General features: G+C 44.7%; 3 protein-coding genes across 3 annotated transcripts in view; all 3 read right to left on the bottom strand.

Moving 5' to 3' along the window:
• Positions 1-4,435: 4,435 nt before the first annotated feature.
• Positions 4,436-5,350, bottom strand: LOC308361056 (sialidase-3-like; the record flags this gene model as incomplete). Its single annotated transcript, XM_080833302.1, has 1 exon — positions 4,436-5,350. The coding sequence occupies one exon, from the start codon at positions 5,348-5,350 to the stop codon at positions 4,436-4,438; it is 915 nt and encodes a 304-aa protein (XP_080689428.1).
• Positions 5,351-11,657: 6,307 nt separating this feature from the next.
• LOC308361054 (sialidase-3-like) lies at positions 11,658-13,728 on the bottom strand (the record flags this gene model as incomplete). The annotated part of the gene is made up of 3 exons (XM_080833300.1): positions 11,658-11,663; positions 12,000-12,878; positions 13,456-13,728. 3 exons carry the CDS (start codon positions 13,726-13,728, stop codon positions 11,658-11,660), a joined length of 1,158 nt encoding a protein of 385 aa, XP_080689426.1.
• A 3,958-nt stretch (positions 13,729-17,686) lies between these two features.
• The window catches only part of LOC308361051 (sialidase-3-like), a gene marked incomplete at both ends in the record, with an annotated part of 2,199 nt that continues 774 nt past the window's right edge, over positions 17,687-19,111 (bottom strand). Inside the window, 4 exon segments of the mRNA XM_080833297.1 lie at positions 17,687-17,835; positions 17,838-17,854; positions 17,856-18,136; positions 18,269-18,757. Of these exon segments, the coding sequence (XP_080689423.1) occupies positions 17,687-17,835; positions 17,838-17,854; positions 17,856-18,136; positions 18,269-18,757 (936 nt within the window).

Raw genomic sequence — 19,111 nt, 5'->3', positions numbered from 1 at the left:
GGCCACTAAAAGACTACAGTGTTCATGATGTACTGGCCACTACTGTAGTTTCTATTCTATTCCATTCCATTGGGAAGCTTCTACCAAACAGTGTTCAATGGAAGGTGTCAGAGGCACTGACCAGTTAGTAACCAGAGCCTAGCAGTCCTCATAGTGGTGCTGACCAGTGGTCGGTGAAACGTGTATAGCATCTGGATTTCTAAATAAGAAGAGCGACCTATACAGTAACTCTGTAGGTGCAACAAAAACCATATCAGGACTACTACTACCATATCAGGATCTACTCTCTGAGCTAAAAATGAAATATACTGCCATCTTTGTTCGCCTTCGTCAAGTCCTTTGGGAGAGACCACTGGAAATAACATTACAAGTGTGACATGATCAGTGGGCAGGAAAATAATACAGTGTACATGTTTTATAGGCCACTACTGTAGTTTCTATTCTATTCCATTCCATTGGGAAGATTCTACCAAACAGTGTTCAATGAAAGGTGTCAGAGGCGCTGACCAGTAAGTAACCAGAGCCTAGCAGTCCTCCTAGTGGTACTGACCAGTGGTCGGTGAAAGGTGTTAACCATCTTGATTTCTAAATAAGAACAGGTGCCCTATACAGGTGACCTATACAGTCGACCTATACAGTAACTCTGTAGGTGAAACAAAACCATACCAAGACTAATACTCTCTGAGCTAAATATTAAATATACTGCCACCACCCACAGTCAGCATCTGCCTACAGGTATGGGGTGTAGACATGGCAGGGGTGTAGACTAAAACACAGATGTGAGGTGTAGGGGTTCTCCTGGCTACCTGCAGTGAGTGGTAGTATAGTATTAAACACAGACGTGAGGTGTAGGTGTTCTACTGGGTACCTGCAGTGAGTGGTAGTATAGTATTAAACACAGATGTGAGGTGTAGGTGTTCTCCTGGCTACCTGGAAACCTACCTACCGAAACAATATACACAAGTGGTTTGCAAAACACTAAACACACTTGTGTGCATTACACACATAAGTTTATCAAGAAGTCACGTCCTTGTCATTCCAAAGCACTGACTGTCAAATAACCAGACCTATGAGCCTGTCAGTGTAAGTGCAGGACACAGAGAAAGTGCAGGACATCGCCCACATATGCACGGCTATAAGCACAGTGGGCCTCATATGCACCGCTATAAGCACAGTGGGCCTCATATGCACCACTATAAGCACAGTGGGCCTCATATGCACCACTATAAGCACAGTGGGCCTCATATGCACCACTATAAGCACAGTGGGCCTCATATGCACCACTATAAGCACAGTGGGCCTCATATGCACCACTATAAGCACAGTGGGCCTCATATGCACCACTATAAGCACAGTGGGCCTCATATGCACCACTATAAGCACAGTGGGCCTCATATGCACCACTATAAGCACAGTGGGCCTCATTCTCAAACATTTACTGAAGTTTCTTCCCTCTACTCCACCACCTGCCTCTTTATTCATTCAGCACAAAACACCATCAGAATCAGAATCAGCTTTTATTGGCCAAGTTCGTTTGCACACACAAGGAATGTGTCTTGGTGCAGTGGCCCTCAGTTACACATATTACACAAAATATACATAACAACACAAAACAATACAACAGTGCAAAACAATACAATTCAACAGTGCAATGGACAACAATCCAATAGTATATAAACAATAGTGCAAAGTGGAGAGTCCAGGAAGAGCAGGAATAAATAAATACTATATGGTATTGGATTATACAGGAAGGGTGAAATAAATAGATATGGTTGTGGTGGGGTAATCTTACATTGGTTATTTTTACAGTGCCACAGAGGGTTAGCTGTTCAGGAGAGGGACAGCAAGAGGGAAGAAACTGTTTTTGTTTCTGGAGGTTTTGGCGAACAGAGATCTGTAGCGCCTACCAGAGGGGAGGATTTGGAACATGTTGTGTCCAGGGTGAGAGCAGTTATTTTTCCTGCCCGCTTCTTGACTCTGTGAACAGGTCTTGGATGGTGGGCAGGTTGGCAACAATGATCCTTTCTACAATCCTGACGGTCAGTAGCAGTGTGGGTGTTTGTGTGTGTGTATGAGGTGGGAATATACAGTATGTAAGGGAATGTGTACGTATAACATGAGTTTAGTGGTGTGTCTTGGTTTCTAAGTACAGTATTTCTGTATGTAAAGGGGGCATGTTTTCTGTGTGTGTGTGTGTGTGTGTGTGTGTGTGTGTGAGTGTGTGTGTGTGTGTGTGTGTGTGTGTGTGTGTGTGTGTGTGTGTGTGTGTGTGTGTGTGTGTGTGTGTGTGTGAGTGTGTGTGTGAGTGTGTGTGTGTGTGTGTGTGTGTGTGTGTGTGTGTGTGTTTCTGTGTGTGTGTGTGTTTTCTATGAAACTGTAATTAAGATGTATTACATATGACCAGGAAATCACAGATTCATCAAACATTGCTAGCTGACAAAGAGGAATTCGACAGCCAGTTCAGGTTGCTGTTCAAGTCGGCCTGGAAGAAATGTTGTTTGTTTTTGCTCTGGCAATGTTCCCCAACTCTGAGGAGTGTTTTCTTCCAGCAGGACAATGCTCCATGCCACACAGCCAGGTCAGTGAAGGTGTGGATGAAGGACCACCGCATCAGGACCCTGTCATGGCCAGCCAAATCTCCAGACCTTAATCCCTTTGAAAACCTCAGGAATGTGATCAAGAGGAAGATGGATGGTCACAAGCCATCAAACAAAGCCACGCTTCTTGAATTCCAGGAGTTGCATAAAGTCACCCAACAGCAATGTGAAAGACTGGTGGAGAGCATGCCAGCATGAAAGCTGTGATTGGAAATCAAGGTTATTCCACCAAATATTGATTGTGAGTGTGAGAAGGGCCTTGGAAGCATCTATGGGGGAGAGCCAGAGGAGGAGGATCCTCTTTATATTCCCTCTGAGCCACTGCTGAGCTCTCACACTGGCACCTCTGTGACTCATGGGTGTCTGGCGCCACCTAGTGGACACTGTAATGTAGTACATCTAAGGATTTGATGGGATCCTAGCAAACATTATATACTCCCCTATGAACTTACATGTTTCAGTAGCCAGTACCATTGCCAGTGAAAGCAGGATATCTGAGTTTACTAAACAGCAGCATTTCTGGATGACATGATAATGAGGCCTAGTCCCTTATTTTGATCTTGGGTAGTATTATTGATATTTTGCTGGAGGTGGGAGATGGGGTCTATGTGAAGCTGTGGCCCAACTCACGGGTCTGATGGCAGCTATCACCACCACATCACCTTCTCTGGCCACCTGCTCTTCCCCATGTGAGGGAAGCACTAGACTGATGCAGGAGTTATGTTGGGTGTGGAGTGACGCTAGCAGTGAGAAACACATACAGAATGGAACACACTCCTCTCCTTGTTCCCTACATGGTTACTGGGTGGGTCTGGGAAAGCTTTTTAGTGAGACATAAAGTCAGGGTTCTTTCTATTTGTTTGCTGGATCTGTGCTTGTGCTTACTGTTAAACTCTGTTGTTTTGGTTGGCTAATCAGATTACAAGATTGAATGGTCTGTATGTATTCTACTGAATCCGTTTGTTTTGCATTGTTATCTACCGATAGTTTTGCTGGATGTTAAAGAACTTTAAAACACTATAAGTATGTTAACATGCATTTGCAGGCACTTTACCCTTTTTTTTTACACTTTTTTGAAACCTTCCTCCAAAGGCTTTGTCACTTGTATTAGTTACTCAGATATATTCGTATCAGCTCACTGGTGTCCTTCTTACTTCTCATTTCCCATTTGAGTTTATTCTTATTATAATATTTGCAATCATTCTTGAATGCAACATCTCTCTCTCACACACACACAAATGTCCTTGTGTCTAAAATTTGCCTTGTTTTAAACGAAGCAAATCATGACAGAGTGGTCAGTTAAGTTACGAGGAGTAGACCAAATTACATAAACACAAAGAGCCCTGGCAGGAGTCACTGGATATGAACACTTACATTATTTATTACTTTTAAACTAAAATAATTAAAATCAAAAATCAAACTGTCTATATAATCTATGTATTATGTTAACAGCTTAATGAAATGGAACATCAGAGTTGGGATATGCCATCATGGTAAAGTCACAGAAAAGAACATCAGCCTCTCAGAAATATGTCTAAAAAATACTCAAACAGCAGAATTAATCAGACTACATCTACAACACATCACATTTAATTTTCACATTTTATTCAACATTATCAAATTACTGTAACTATGGAGTTAAAGTTTAAAATTCAGAAATAAATGTCACTCATTTCACAAATGTTTCCTGATTCACATATAAATGTACATTTAAGTGATGAAAACAAGTGATGTTATGTAAGAGAAAAAGGAGCATGTTCCTCTATGTGACTGTGGTCGGTCAGTCAGTCACAGAGCAATGGCTTCACACAGTTTCCTCTCGGTCTACATCTGAATGACTAAACTATCTCCTTGAGATCGAACTCTCTGAAGGCGATCTGAAAACGATTACTCTTTTCCCCAAAGCCAGACTCCATCAGACAACCAAAGTGACTCTCTTCCTCACAGTAGGAGAGGTCTGAGTAGCCACTGGGCCCTGGGTGGATGATGAGGTGTTCACCCCAGGGGTCTGGGTCTTGGTCCTGGAGACACTTCCTCAGGTAGACCACGAGGTCCTGCCTGTCCTCTGTGGTCGGGTGGCTGAAGAGCAGAGCCGTCTCTGAGGATCCCCCTTCTCCTGCTGGAAGCTCCCTGGCAGGGAACCCCAACACGCTCCCCTGGCAGCGGTTAGCCTCCTTTAGCATTAGCTTCTTTAGCGGCTGAAAACTTTCCCCGCTGTCGTCACTCAGTGCCTCTACTCTGCGGGTGTCATCTGCTTTGGTGCTGCGAGCGTTCAGATACACCTGCGTCTTACCCCCCTCCCCGTCACACACCTCAGCCAGCTGGCACTCCCCAGACTCCATGTCGAGGTGCTGGCCTGCCTTCCAGGTGATGGGCTGGCCTGCCTTCCAGTTGTTCATGTCCTCGCTGCGCAGCACCACAGAATAGCTCTTCACACCAGAGGTACCACAGTTCACCTTCACATAGGCAGGCACGAGCAGTGGGCCGCTGCTCAGCTGGATCCCGTGGCCCGGTCCCACAGCAAAGGTTTGGTAATCGGTAAAGTTGACACTGCTCGTTAAGTCTGTTACTTTTCTCCAGGTCTTCCCGCAGTTTGTGCTGGTGATGTAGCATAAACGCGTCTGGCCTGGCTTGAGGTGCCCTTCCGGAATGTTACCCTCGATGCAGATGAAGAACAGAATCAGCGTTCTTGATTTCCTCTCAAAGACTGGACAGGGGTTCATGGTGCGGTAGCCAGGTTTGAGTGCTGTCATCAAGTCCTCTGTGGGAGACCACTGGAAATAACATTGCTAGTTTGAAATGATCAGTGGGCACTAAAATACATAATTTACATGATTTATAGGCCACTACTGTAGTTTATATTCTATTCCATTACATTGGGAAGCTTCTACCAAACAGTGTTCAATGAAAGGTGTCAGAGGAACTGACCAGTAAGTTGTGAGGTGTAGGTGTTCTACTGGCTACCTGCAGTGAGTGGTAGTATAGTATTTAAACACAGATGTGAGGTGTAGGTGTTCTCCTGGGTACCTGCAGTGAGCCGTCATGCCGTGTGCCTTTCCTCATCACCAGATTCCTTGCGTGTGCATCGTCGGTAGAGGTGCGCTTCTCTGCAAACGCCAGGAATGTCTTCCATTCTTTAACGTAAATAAGAGCTGGAATTCTGAAGTCATATTTGTTATCAGCAAACACAGGTGTTTCAATGGTTTCAATCTCAGGTGTTTTTCCACAGCATTTAGTGGCACAGCATTTAGTGGCACAGCTTCCCATCGTTAAGAAGGTGTGTTCTGTAAGAAGACCAAATCATTTCAGTCAGTCTATCAGATGAGTTCTGTAGTCAGAGAAACAGTCTTATCTGCTGAGGTGGCCCCTCTGTTTGATGGTTAAGGAGGAGTGTGTGTGTGGTGTGTGTGTGTGTGTGTGTGTGTGTGTGTGTGTGTGTGTGTGTGTGTGTGTGTGTGTGTGTCTGTGTCTGTGTCTGTGTCTGTGTGTCTGTGTGTGTGTGTGTGTGTGTGTGTGTGCGGAACAGTGAGTGCGCTCTGATTGCGTACTATTTTAATTAAGTGAATATACTTAAAATATGCACAATCCTATAGTTTTTTATGCAAGGTTTCTTTAAATGTAAAAAAGGGGTATCATATTTACATACAGGAAGGTATAAAGTATCCTTTCTCAGGTTTATGGAACACAAATGTTTTTTTTTTTTTTACTTCCCCAGGCCAACTTTCCTACAAACAGACACTTCATGATTGTTTGACTGGTTACACTCAGCTTTAACTCACCTCAGAAGAGTACACTCAGGTTTAACTCACCTCAGAAGAGTACACTCAACTTTAACTCACCTCAGAAGAGTACACTCAGGTTTAACTCACCTCAGAAGAGTACACTCAACTTTAACTCACCTCAGAAGAGTACACTCAGGTTTAACTCACCTCAGAAGAGTACATTCAGCTTTAACTCACCTCAGAAGGGTATGCTGACGGTGCTGAGAGTGAAGAGTATGCTGACGGTGGTGATAGAAGAGTATGCTGACGGTGCTGATAGAAGAGTATGCTGACGGTGCTGATAGTGAAGAGTATGCTGACGGTGATGATAGAAGAGTATGCTGACGGTGCTGATAGTGAAGAGTATGCTGACGGTGCTGATAGTGAAGAGTATGCTGACGGTGCTGATAGAAGAGTATGCTGACGGTGCTGATAGAAGAGTATGATGACGGTGCTGATAGAAGAGTATGCTGACGGTGCTGATAGAAGAGTATGCTGACGGTGCTGATAGAAGAGTATGCTGACGGTGCTGAGAGAAGAGTATGCTGACGGTGCTGATAGTGAAGAGTATGCTGACGGTGCTGATAGAAGAGTATGCTGACGGTGCTGATAGAAGAGTATGCTGACGGTGCTGATAGAAGAGTATGCTGACGGTGCTGATAGAAGAGTATGCTGACGGTGATGATAGAAGAGTATGCTGACGGTGCTGATAGTAGAGTATGCTGACGGTGATGATAGAAGAGTATGCTGACGGTGCTGATAGAAGAGTATGCTGACGGTGCTGATAGAAGAGTATGCTGACGGTGCTGATAATGGTGCTGTTATCCAGCCTTCAGCAGGAAAGTGAGGTCTCCTCCACTGTCTGAAGGTTTTTAAAGTGTCACTGGCTCCTCCTAGTGAACACGTCTTGTGAATTAATGCATCATAGAAGTTGGACAGCCCCACCTTCTATTTGTTGTCTCTCACTCTCTCTCTCTCTCACACACACACACACACACACACACACACACACACCGCACAAAATGTGTGTGTTTGTGTGTGTGTGTGTGTGTGTGTGTGTGTGTGTGTCTGTGTGTGTGTGTCTGTGTGTGTGTGTGTGTGTGTGTGTGTGTGTGTCTGTGTCTGTGTGTGTATCTGTCTGTGTGTGTGTGTGTGTGTGTGTGTGTGTGTGTGTGTGTGTGTGTGTGTGTGTGTGTGTGTGTGTGTGTGTGTGTGTGTGTGAGGGGTGGATATATGTGAGGGAATGTAATGGAGACATGGTTTCTAAGTGAATGCAATAGTGATTCATTTCCAAATCAAACAACTTAACAATAATCTACAGACAATGAGAGGTTCTGTTCTGTTCATGTGGATGCTTTGTAACATCACCAGGAAATCAGAGGGTTAGCTGACAAAGGGAAAATCCCACAGCCACTTTCTCTTGATCGCTTAAGCAAGATTTTGATTGTTTTGTTTTGTTTTTCAAAACACCTCACACAATAAGCACAACCACACACCCAATGAGCAAAACACCTCAGATCCTTTGGAAAATAAAACACACTTATGTAAAAACTATACACCAATTTATCAAAACCATATTTTGTTACCATATGAAACACACACATAGCATATGTGTGACTTCTGTTTGTACCAGTTCCACACTGCTGTTGCAAACCTAAAACACTTTTAGCAATTCTACTTCTCAGTGATCAGAGTATTGTAAGTAGAGTACACAGAGAAAGTGCTAAACATTGCCTCCTGTGTGGATTCCCCCTCTCACCCTCACTCTCCTTCTTCTGACTCCTTCCATTTCGGTTGAAGACAGATGAACTCACCCGATGCATTCCTACAGTGCTTACGTAAACCTGTTTAGTGTGTCTACAATTACAGTTTGTTACGACTATATTAACACTAAAATCAAAAGTATTGCACAACTATCTAAACCTTCCCTCAAGGACCAAAACAACGGCTCAGATTTGCACCACTTTAAGCACATGTCAACATGAAACTTTTTGCGAAACAATACACACAAGTGGTTTGCAAAACACTAAACACACTTGTGTACATTACACACATGAGTATATCAAGAAGTCACTTCCTTGTCATTCCAAAGCACTGACTGTCAAATAACCAGACCTATGAGCCTGTCAGTGTAAGTGAAGGACTCAGAGAAAGTGCAGGACATCGCCCACATATGCACCACTATAAGCACAGTGGGCCTCATATGCACCACTATAAGCACAGTGGGCCTCATATGCACCACTATAAGCACAGTGGGCCTCATATGCACCACTATAAGCACAGTGGGCCTCATATGCACCACTATAAGCACAGTGGGCCTCATATGCACCGCTATAAGCACAGTGGGCCACATATGCACCACTATAAGCACAGTGGGCCTCATATGCACCACTATAAGCACAGTGGGCCTCATATGCACCGCTATAAGCACAGTGGGCCTCATATGCACCACTATAAGCACAGTGGGCCTCATATGCACCACTATAAGCACAGTGGGCCACATATGCACCACTATAAGCACAGTGGGACTCATTCTCAAACATTTACTGAAGTTTCTTCCCTCTACTCCACCACCTGCCACTTTATTCATTCAGCACAAAACACCATCAGAATCAGAATCAGCTTTTATTGGCCAAGTTCGTTTGCACACACAAGGAATGTGTCTTGGTGCAGTGGCCCTCAGTTACACATATTACACAAAATATACATAACAACACAAAACAATACAACAGTGCAAAACAATACAATTCAACAGTGCAATGGACAACAATCCAATAGTATATAAACAATAGTGCAAAGTGGAGAGTCCAGGAAGAGCAGGAATAAATAAATATTATATGGTATTGGACTATACAGGAAGGGTGAAATAAATAGATATGGTTGTGGTGGGGTAATCTTACATTGGTTATTTTTACAGTGCCACAGAGGGTTAGCTGTTCAGGAGAGGGACAGCAAGAGGGAAGAAACTGTTTTTGTTTCTGGAGGTTTTGGCGAACAGAGATCTGTAGCGCCTACCAGAGGGGAGGATTTGGAGCATGTTGTGTCCAGGGTGAGAGCAGTTATTTTTCCTGCCCGCTTCTTGACTCTGTGAGCAGGTCTTGGATGGTGGGCAGGTTGGCACCAATGATCCTTTCTACAATCCTGACGGTCAGTAGCAGTGTGGGTGTTTGTGTGTGTGTATGAGGTGGGAATATACAGTATGTAAGGGAATGTGTACGTATAACATGAGTTTAGTGGTGTGTCTTGGTTTCTAAGTACAGTATTTCTGTATGTAAAGGGGGCATGTTTTGTGTGTGTGTGTGTGTGTGTGAGTGTGTGTGTGAGTGTGTGTGTGTGTGTGTGTGTGTGAGTGTGTGTGTGTGTGTGTGTGTGTGTGTGTGTGTGTGAGTGTGTGTGAGTGTGTGTGTGTGAGTGTGTGTGTGTGTGTATGTGTGTGTGTGTGTGTGTGTGTGTGTGTGTGTGTGTGTGTGTGTGTGTGTGTGTGTGTGTGTGTGTTTCTGTGTGTGTGTGTGTTTTCTATGAAACTGTAATTAAGATGTATTACGTATGACCAGGAAAACACAGATTCATCAATCATTGCTAGCTGACAAAGGGGAATTAGACAGCCAGTTCAGGTTGTTGTTCAAGTCGTCCTGGAAGAAATCTTGTTTGTTTTTGCTCTGACAATGTTCCCCAACTCTGTGGAGTGTTTTTTTGTCCAGCAAGACAATGCTCCATGCCACACAGCCAGGTCAGTGAAGGTGTGGATGAAGGACCACCGCATCAGGACCCTGTCATGGCCAGCCAAATCTCCAGACCTTAATCCCTTTGAAAACCTCAGGAATGTGATTAAGAGGAAGATGGATGGTCACAAGCCATCAAACAAAGCCACGCTTCTTGAATTCCAGGAGTTGCATAAAGTCACCCAACAGCAATGTGAAAGACTGGTGGAGAGCATGCCAGCATGAAAGCTGTGATTGGAAATCAAGGTTATTCCACCAAATATTGATTGTGAGTGTGAGAAGGGCCTTGGAAGCATCTATGGGGGAGAGCAAAAGGGAGAGGATCCTCTTTATGTTCCGTCTGAGCCACTGCTGAGCTCTCACACTGGCACCTCTGTGACTCATGGGTGTCTGGCGCCACCTAGTGGACACTGTAATGTAGTACATCTAAGGATTTGATGGGATCCTAGCAAACATTATACACTCCCCTATGAACTTATATATTTCAGTACCCAGTACCATTGCCAGTGAAAGCAGGATATCTGAGTTTACTAAACAGCAGCATTTCTAGATGACATGATAATGAGGCCTAGTCCCTTATTTTGATCTTGGGTAGTATTATTGATATTTTGCTGGAGGTGGGAGATGGGGTCTATGTGAAGCTGTGGACCAACGCACAGGCCTGATGACAGCTATTATCACCACATCACCTCTGGCCACCTGCTCTTCCCCATGTGAGGGAAGCAGTAGACTGATGGAGAAGTTATGTTGGGTAAGGAGTGACGCTAGCAGTGAGAAACACATACAGAATGGAACACACTCCTCTCCCTGTTTCCTACACGGTCACTGGGTGGGCCTGGGAAAGACTTTTAGTGAGACATAAAGTCAGGGTTCTTTCTATTTGTTTGCTGGATCTGTGCTTGTGCTTACTGTTAAACTCTGTTGTTTTGGTTGGCTAGTCAGATTACAAGATTGAATGGTCTGTATGTATTCTGCTGAATCCGTTTGTTTTGCATTGTTATCTACCGATAGTTTTGCTGGATGTTAAAGGACTTTAAAACACTATAAGTATGTTAACATGCATTTGCAGGCACTTTAGTTCTGAAACCTTCCTCCAAAGGCTTTGTCACTTGTATTAGTTACTCAGATATATTCGTATCAGCTCACTGGTGTCCTTCTTACTTCTCATTTCCCATTTGAGTTTATTCTTATTATAATATTTGCAATCATTCTTGAATGCAACATCTCTCTCTCACACACACACACAAACGTCCTTGTGTCTAAAATGTGCGTTGTTTTAAACGAAGCAAATCACGACAGAGTGGTCAGTTAAGTTACGAGGAGTAGACCAAATTACATAAACACAAAGAGCCCTGGCAGGAGTCACTGGATATGAACACTTACATTATTTATTACCTTTAAACAAAAATGAGTTCAAATCAAAAATCAAACTGTCTATATAATCTATGTATTATGTTAACAGCGTAATGAAATGGAACATCAGAGTTGGGATATGACATCATGGTAAAGTCACAGAAAAGAACATCAGCCTCTCAGAAATATGTCTAAAAAATACTCAAACAGCAGAATTAATCAGACTACATCTACAACACATCACATTTAATTTTCACATTTTATTCAACATTATCAAATTACTGTAACTATGGAGTTAAATAGTTTAAAATTCAGAAATAAATGTCACTCGATTCACAAATGTATTTCCTGATTCATATATAAATGTACATTTAAGTGATGAAAACAAGTGATGTTATATAAGAGAAAAAGGAGCTTGTTCCTCTATGTGTCTGTGGTGGGTCTGTAGTCAGCCACAGAGCAATGGCTTCACACAAACTAAACGCACACCTAAACTAAACGCAGGGGACTAAACTATCTCCTTGAAATTTGAACTCTCTGAAGGCGATCCGAAGACGTTGACTCACTTCCCCCTTGCCAGACTCCATCAGACAACCAAAGTGACCCTCCTTCTCACAGTAGGTGAGGTCTGAGTAGCCACTGGCCCCCTTGTGGATGATGAGGTGTTTAACCCAGGGGTCTTGGAGAGACTTCCTCAGGTAGACCCCGAGGTTCTGCCTGTCCTCTGTGGTCGGGTGGCTGAAGAGCAGAGCCGTCTCTGAGGATCCCCCTTCTCCTGCTGAAAGCTCCCTGGCAGGGAACCCCAACACGCTCCCCTGGCAGCGGTTAGACTCCTTTAGCGTTAGCTTCTTTAGCTTAAAACTTTCCCCGCTGTCGTCACTCACTGCCTCTACTCTCAGGGGCTCTTCCTGTGGCTTCAATGCTTTGGTGCTGCGAGCGTTCAGATACACCTGCGTCCCACCCTTCCCGTCACACACCTCAGCCAGCTGGCACTCCCCGGACTCCATGCCGAGGGGCTGGCCTACCTGCCAGATGACGGGCTGGCCTGCCTTCCAGGTGTGCATGTCCTCGCTGCGCAGCACCACAGAATAGCTCTTCACACCATGGGTACCACAGTTCACCTTCACATAGGCAGGCACGAGCAGTGCCTCAGTGCCGCTGCTCAGCTGGATCCCATGACCCGGTCCCACAGCGAAGGTTTTGTAATTGGTAAAGTTGACACGGCTTGTTAAGTCTGTTAATTCACTCCAGGTCACCCCGCAGTCTGGGCTGGTGATGTAGCATAAACGAGTCTGGCCTGGTTTGAGCTCATTTTCCGGAATGTTACCCTCGATGCAGATGAAGAACAGAAACAGTGTTTTTGAGATCCTCTCAAAGACTGGACAGGGGTTCATGCTGCGGTAGCCAGGTTTGAGTGCTGTCATCAAGTCCTTTGGGAGAGACCACTGGAAATAACATTACAAGTTTGAAATGAACATTGGGCACGAAAAGACTACAGTGTACATGTTTTATAGGCCACTACTGTAGTTTCTATTCTATTCCATTCCATTGGGAAGCTTCTACCAAACAGTGTTCAATGGAAGGTGTCAGAGGCGCTGACCAGTAAGTAACCAGAGCCTATCAGTCCTCCTAGTGGTACTTACCAGTGGTCGGTGAAAGGTGTATACCATCTGGATTCATAAATAAGAAGAGGTGCTCCATACAGGTGCCCTATACTTGTAACCTATACAGTAACTCTGTACATGCAACACAACCATACCAGGACTAATACTCTCTGAGCTAAATATGAAATGTACTGGCACCATCTACAGTAAGCATTTGCCTACAGGTATGGGGTGTAGACATGGCAAGGGTGTAGACTAAAACACAGATGTGAGATGTAGGTGTTCTCCTGGGTACCTGCAGTGAGTGGTAGTATAGTATTAAACACAGACGTGAGGTGTAGGTGTTCTATGGGTACCTGCAGTGAGTGGTAGTATAGTATTAAACACAGATGTGAGGTGTAGGTGTTCTCCTGGGTACCTGCAGTGAGCCGTCAGTCTGCCGCGTGCCTTTACTCATCACCAGATTCTTTGCGTCTGCATCGTTGGTAGAGGAGCGCTTCTCTGCAAATGCCAGGAATGTCGTCCATTCTTTAACGTAAAGAAGAGCTGGAATTCTGAAGTCATAGCCGTCATTAGGAAACACAGGTGTTTCTACGGAGGAGGATTTATCAGCGAACACAGGTGGTTCTCCGGAGGAGGATGTGGTAGCACAGCATTTAGTGGCACAGCATTTAGTGGCACAGCTTCCCATCGTCGATGTGTGTTCTGTAAGAAGACCAAATCATGTCAGTCAGTCTATCAGATGAATTCTGTAGTCAGAGAAACAGTCATATCTGCAGAGATGGCCCCTCTGTTTACTGACTTAAGGAAGTGTGTGTGTGTGTGAACATTTGTTTGCTTACTTGTGTGTGCACACATGCATGTGTGTGTGTGTGTGTGTGTGTGTGTATGTACATGCTCTGAGTGTCTGCATGTGTGTTTATGTATTGTGTGTGTGTGTGTGTGTGTGTGTGTGTGTGTGTGTGTGTGTGTGTGTGTGTGTGTGTGTGTGTGTGTGGTGAGATGGTCCCTCTGTTTGATGCTTAAGGAGGAGCAAGCCCAGCAGAACTTTTTCAAACAGGAGAGAACTTCTAGAAATGATTTTATTTTGTAATGCCTTGATCATATTGTGTTAAATGGTTTCCTAAGTTCTATTCCTAGATGACTTCAGTCCCTTAAGCTTGTCACCTACAAGGAAACCGCAACAGCTCTGATAATAAATGCCAAGACCAAAACATTTAAAAGTGAACTTAGACTAATGAACAAAGCATCAATCCCAGGAAATGGTTATTTGGTTATGATTATGGTTCCAGGTTATAGAATGTGTCAACAGGTTATAAAGTCAGTGACTGTGAGTTGGGTCCTGGGTCCAGAGCCAAAGGTGTGCATGGGTAGTTTAGGATTCTACATCAAATATGAATATTACAAAAATGACAATTTGTGAAGTACCATATTAACATACACGACGGTATAAAGTATAATTTATTTCCCTAAACTGTCTAGTGTCCTGTCTCGGGGTTATGGAACACAAATGTTTTACCCCCCAGGCCTTCTTTCCTACAAACAGACACATAATGATTGTTTGACTGGATACACTCAGCTTTGACCTCAGAAGAGTATGCTGAACTTTAACTCACCTCAGAAGAGTACACTCAGCTTTGACTCACCTCAGAAGACTACACTCAACTTTAACTCACCTCAGAAGAGTATGCTGATGGTGCTGATAGTGTAACTCACCTCAGAAGAGTGTGCTGACGGTGCTGATAGTTTAGAGTATGCTGACGGTGATGATAGTGGTGCTGTTCTCCAGCCTTCAGGAGGAAAGTGCGGTCTGCTCCACTGCCTGAAGGTTTTTAAAGTCTTACTGGCTCCTCCTAGTAAACACGTCTTGTGAATTTATGCATCATAGAAGTTGGACAGCCCCACCTACTATTTGTTCTCTCTCTAACACTCACGCACACACACACACACACACACACACACACACACACACACACACACATATCTCTCTCACACACACACACCCACACACACACACAGGGTGGATATATGTGAGGGAATGTAATGGAGACATGGTTTCTATGTGAATGTAATAGTGATTCATTTCCAAATCAAACAACTAAACAATAATCTACAGACGATGAAAGGTTTATGACTGAAATTCTGATCATTTCCTGGTCTGTCCGTGTGGATGCTTTGTGACATGACCAGGAAATCAGAGGGTTACCTGACTAAGGGGAATTCCCACAGCCAGTTTATTTTCTTACAGTTTTCTTTGATTGCTTAACCTCGATTTTGATTGTTTTGTTTTGTTTTACAAAACACCTCAACCTGTTCCCTCTACTCCACCCCCTGCCACTTCATTCATTCAGCACAAAACACCATCAGTAGAAGTGTGTGTGTGCTTGTGTGTGTGTGTGTGTGTGTGTGTGTGTGTGTGTGTGTGTGTGTGTGTGTGTGTGTGTGTGGGTGTGTGTGTGTGTGTGTGAGTGTATGTGTGTATTGTGTGTGTGTTTGTGTGTGTGTGTGTGCGTGTGTGTGTGTGTGTGTGTGTGTGTGTGTGTGTGTATGAGATGGGAATATACGTAAGGGAATGTGTATGTATAACATAGTGGTGTGTCTGTTGGTTTCTAAGTATGTCTGTGTGTGTCTGTGTGTAAAGGGGGCATGGTTTCTGTGTGTGTGTGTGTGTGTGTGTGTGTGTGTGTGTGGTGTGTGTGTGTGTGTGTCTGTGTGTGTGTCTGTGTGTGTCTGCTTCCCCATAGTGGCCCTGGTGAGTGCTGTCCTTTTCACTGATGGTCTCTCCTCTGAGCTGCGTCTCAGCCAAACAGCAGCACAGCAGCACCAGTAGAGCTCCAGAAGTCTTCATGCTGAAACTGGACGATTCTCCTCTCTTCTCATCTGCTGCTTGTTCTTTAAGTCAAATATATACTCTCTGACCTGGCTACATATAACCAAGCCGTGTCCTAAGGTCATGTTTTCATCAGATAAACAGAATCATAAATGAACGTGTGCGTGAGGTGTAGTACATGTGCTGTCTTGTTTTCTAAAAATCAGCTCAAAGTCCAGGCTCAGGGGTGTGTGTTATAGGTGCTGTGGGTTTATTGGTGTGTTATTGATGTTATGTCAGCATAAATGATATCAAACTGCCAAACAATCATCTTCATCATTCTGTGTGTTATCATTCTCTAGTATTCTCCCAAAATAGAAAAACATGCAAAACAGAACACTCTCCTGTCCGTCAGTGACCGAGACGGACGGTTCACGTGGGCCCCCGGTGCTGAGAAGCTTCCCACTGTTCCTGGAGGGTCCTGGAGGAAGGACGGTCCAGGATGGGAAAATGCAGAGTATACATTTCACAGCGACCTCAGGCCTGCGTGTGTTTGTGTGTGTGTGTGTGTGTGTGTCCTGTGTCGCCCCATAACATACACGTGTGTGTTGCAGTGTGTCGCTTGTGGCAATAAAGAACTGACGGAAGTCATCCTTGTTTAAAAAAACATAAAGAGTGATTTGTCTCCCTCTGGTGTTAGGAATCAGTAGCTCACATTCAGAGGTACGGTGGGGGAAACAGGACACATGGAGCTGGAGCTCTGGGCTGCTGTCTGGATGCTGCATCCCCCATGTGTGTGAATACAACATGACTCTTTCATGAAGGTGTGTAAGTCAGTCTGTGTTTCAACAGCACTGGTTGCAGGAATACTAGAATATTACAGACTGACGTTTTCTACAAATGTTCTCTTTTGATGAAGACTTACGGGCAGTGGTGGTTTTACATGGAATTACGCCCCGGGCGAACCTCTCCGAACGCCTCACGTACAAACTCTGGTGTGGGAACACACACACACACACACACACACACACACACACACACACACACACACCCACACACACACACACACACACACACACCCACACACACACACACACACACACACGCACACACACACACACACACATACGCACACACACACACATATACGCACACACACACACACACACACACACACACACACACACACACACACACACACACACACATAGACACACACACACACACACACACACACAAACACACAAACACACACACACACACACACACACTAACACACACACACACACACACACACACACACACACACACACACACTCTCTCTGTCCTGTCTCCTTTGCACACGTCTCATTAAATTCATTACTTTTCAGATACATGAGAGTTGGGATATGACATCACGGTAAAGTCAGAGAAAAGAACACCTGCCTCTCAGAAATATTCAAACAGCAGAATTAATCAGAAATTCAGAATACATCTATCAATATCACATCATATTTAATTTTCCACATTTCAATCAACATTATTAAACAACTGTAACTGTGGAGTTAAAAAAGTTTCAAAATTCAGAAAATTTCTCAGAAATAATCAAACAGCAGAGATTATCAGACTACATCTACAACACATCTCATTTCATTTTCACTTTTCATTCAACATTATCAAACAACTGTAACTGTGGAGTTAAAAAAGTTTCAGAATTCAGAAATAAATGTCACTCGATTCACAAATGTATTTCCTGATTCACATATAAATGTACATTTCATACAAAACTTGATCCCACTCTTGTTAAATAAGAGAAAAAGGAGCTTGTCCCTGTATGTGTCTGTGGTGGGTCTGTAGTCAGTCACAGAGCAATGGCTTCACACAGCTTCCCCTCTGTCTGAAGACGATGACTCACTTCCCCCTTGCCAAACTCCATCAGACAACCAAAGTGACCCTCCTCCTCAGTGCAGGTGAGGTCTGAGTATCCACTGGGCCCCTTGTGGAAGATGAGGGGTTACCTCTAAGGGTCTGGGTGTTGGTCCTGGAGAGACTTCCTCAGGTAGACCCGGAGGTCCAGTCTGTTATAGTTCTCCCCTGCGGTCGGGTGGCTGAAGAGCAGAGCCGTCTCTGAGGATCCCCCTTCTCCTGCTGGAAGCTCCCTGGCAGGGAACCCCAACACGCTCCCCTGGCAGCCGTTAGGCCTCTCCTCTAGCGTTTGCTTGTTTAGCTGCTTAAAACTTGTCCCGTCGTCATCACCCAGTGCCTCTACCCGTGGCTTCGGTGCTCCAGGGCTGCGAGCGTTCAGATACACCTTCGTCTTACCCTTCCCGTCACACACCTCAGCCAGCTGGCACTCCCCGCACTCCAGGGACTCCAGGTTGAGGGGCTGGCCTGCCTCTACCTGTGGCTCTGTTGCTTTGGTGCTGCGAGCATTCAGATACACCTGCGTCTTACCCTTTCCGTCATACACCTCAGCCAGCTGGCACTCCCCAGACTCCCTGCCGAGGTGCTGGCCTGCCTTCCAGGTGTTCTGGTCCTCACTGTGCAGCACCACAGCATGGGTCTTCACACTCCTACCAGACTTCTTCTCCCTCACATAGGCAGGCACCAGCAGTGGGCCGCTGCTCAGCTGGATCCCGTGGTCCGGTCCCACAGCAAAGGTTTGGTAATTGGTAAAGCTGCTGTCCATGACACTGCTCGTTAGGTCTGTTAAAAAGCTCCAGGACTCCCCGCAGTCTGTGCTGGTGATGTAGCATAAACGAGTCTGGCCTGGCTTGAGGTTATCTTCCTTAGTGTTACCCTCGAGGCAGATGAAGAACAGAAACAGCGTTCCTGTTCCTGTTTCTGTTGTGTTCCTCTCAAAGACTGGAGAGGGTTTCATGGTGCGGTAGCCATCTATGAACGCCTCCTTCACGTCCTCTGTGGGAGACCACTGGAAATAACATCACAAGTTTGAAATGACCAGTGGGCAGGAAAAGACTACAGTGTACATGATTTATAGGCCACTACTGTAGTTTCTATTCTATTCCATACCAAACAGTGTTCAATGGAAGGTGTCAGAAGCACTGACCAGTAAGTAACCAGAGCCTAGCAGTCCTCCTAGTGGTACTTACCAGTGGTCGTTGAAAGCTGCATACCATCTGGATTTCTAAATAAGAAGAGGCGCCAGGTGACCTTTACAGTAACTCTGTACGTGCAACAAAACCGTATCAGGTTCCTTATCGCAGGGACTGCGATATAAAAAAACGTTCTTGGAGTAGAAAAATCTCACATGAATATTTTGAAA

Source organism: Sprattus sprattus (genome assembly GCF_963457725.1).
Source record: "Sprattus sprattus genome assembly, chromosome: 2".
Taxonomy (NCBI): domain Eukaryota; kingdom Metazoa; phylum Chordata; class Actinopteri; order Clupeiformes; family Clupeidae; genus Sprattus; species Sprattus sprattus.
The sequence above is the reverse complement of the archived record's forward strand: the minus strand, read 5'-3'. Positions and strand labels throughout refer to the sequence as shown.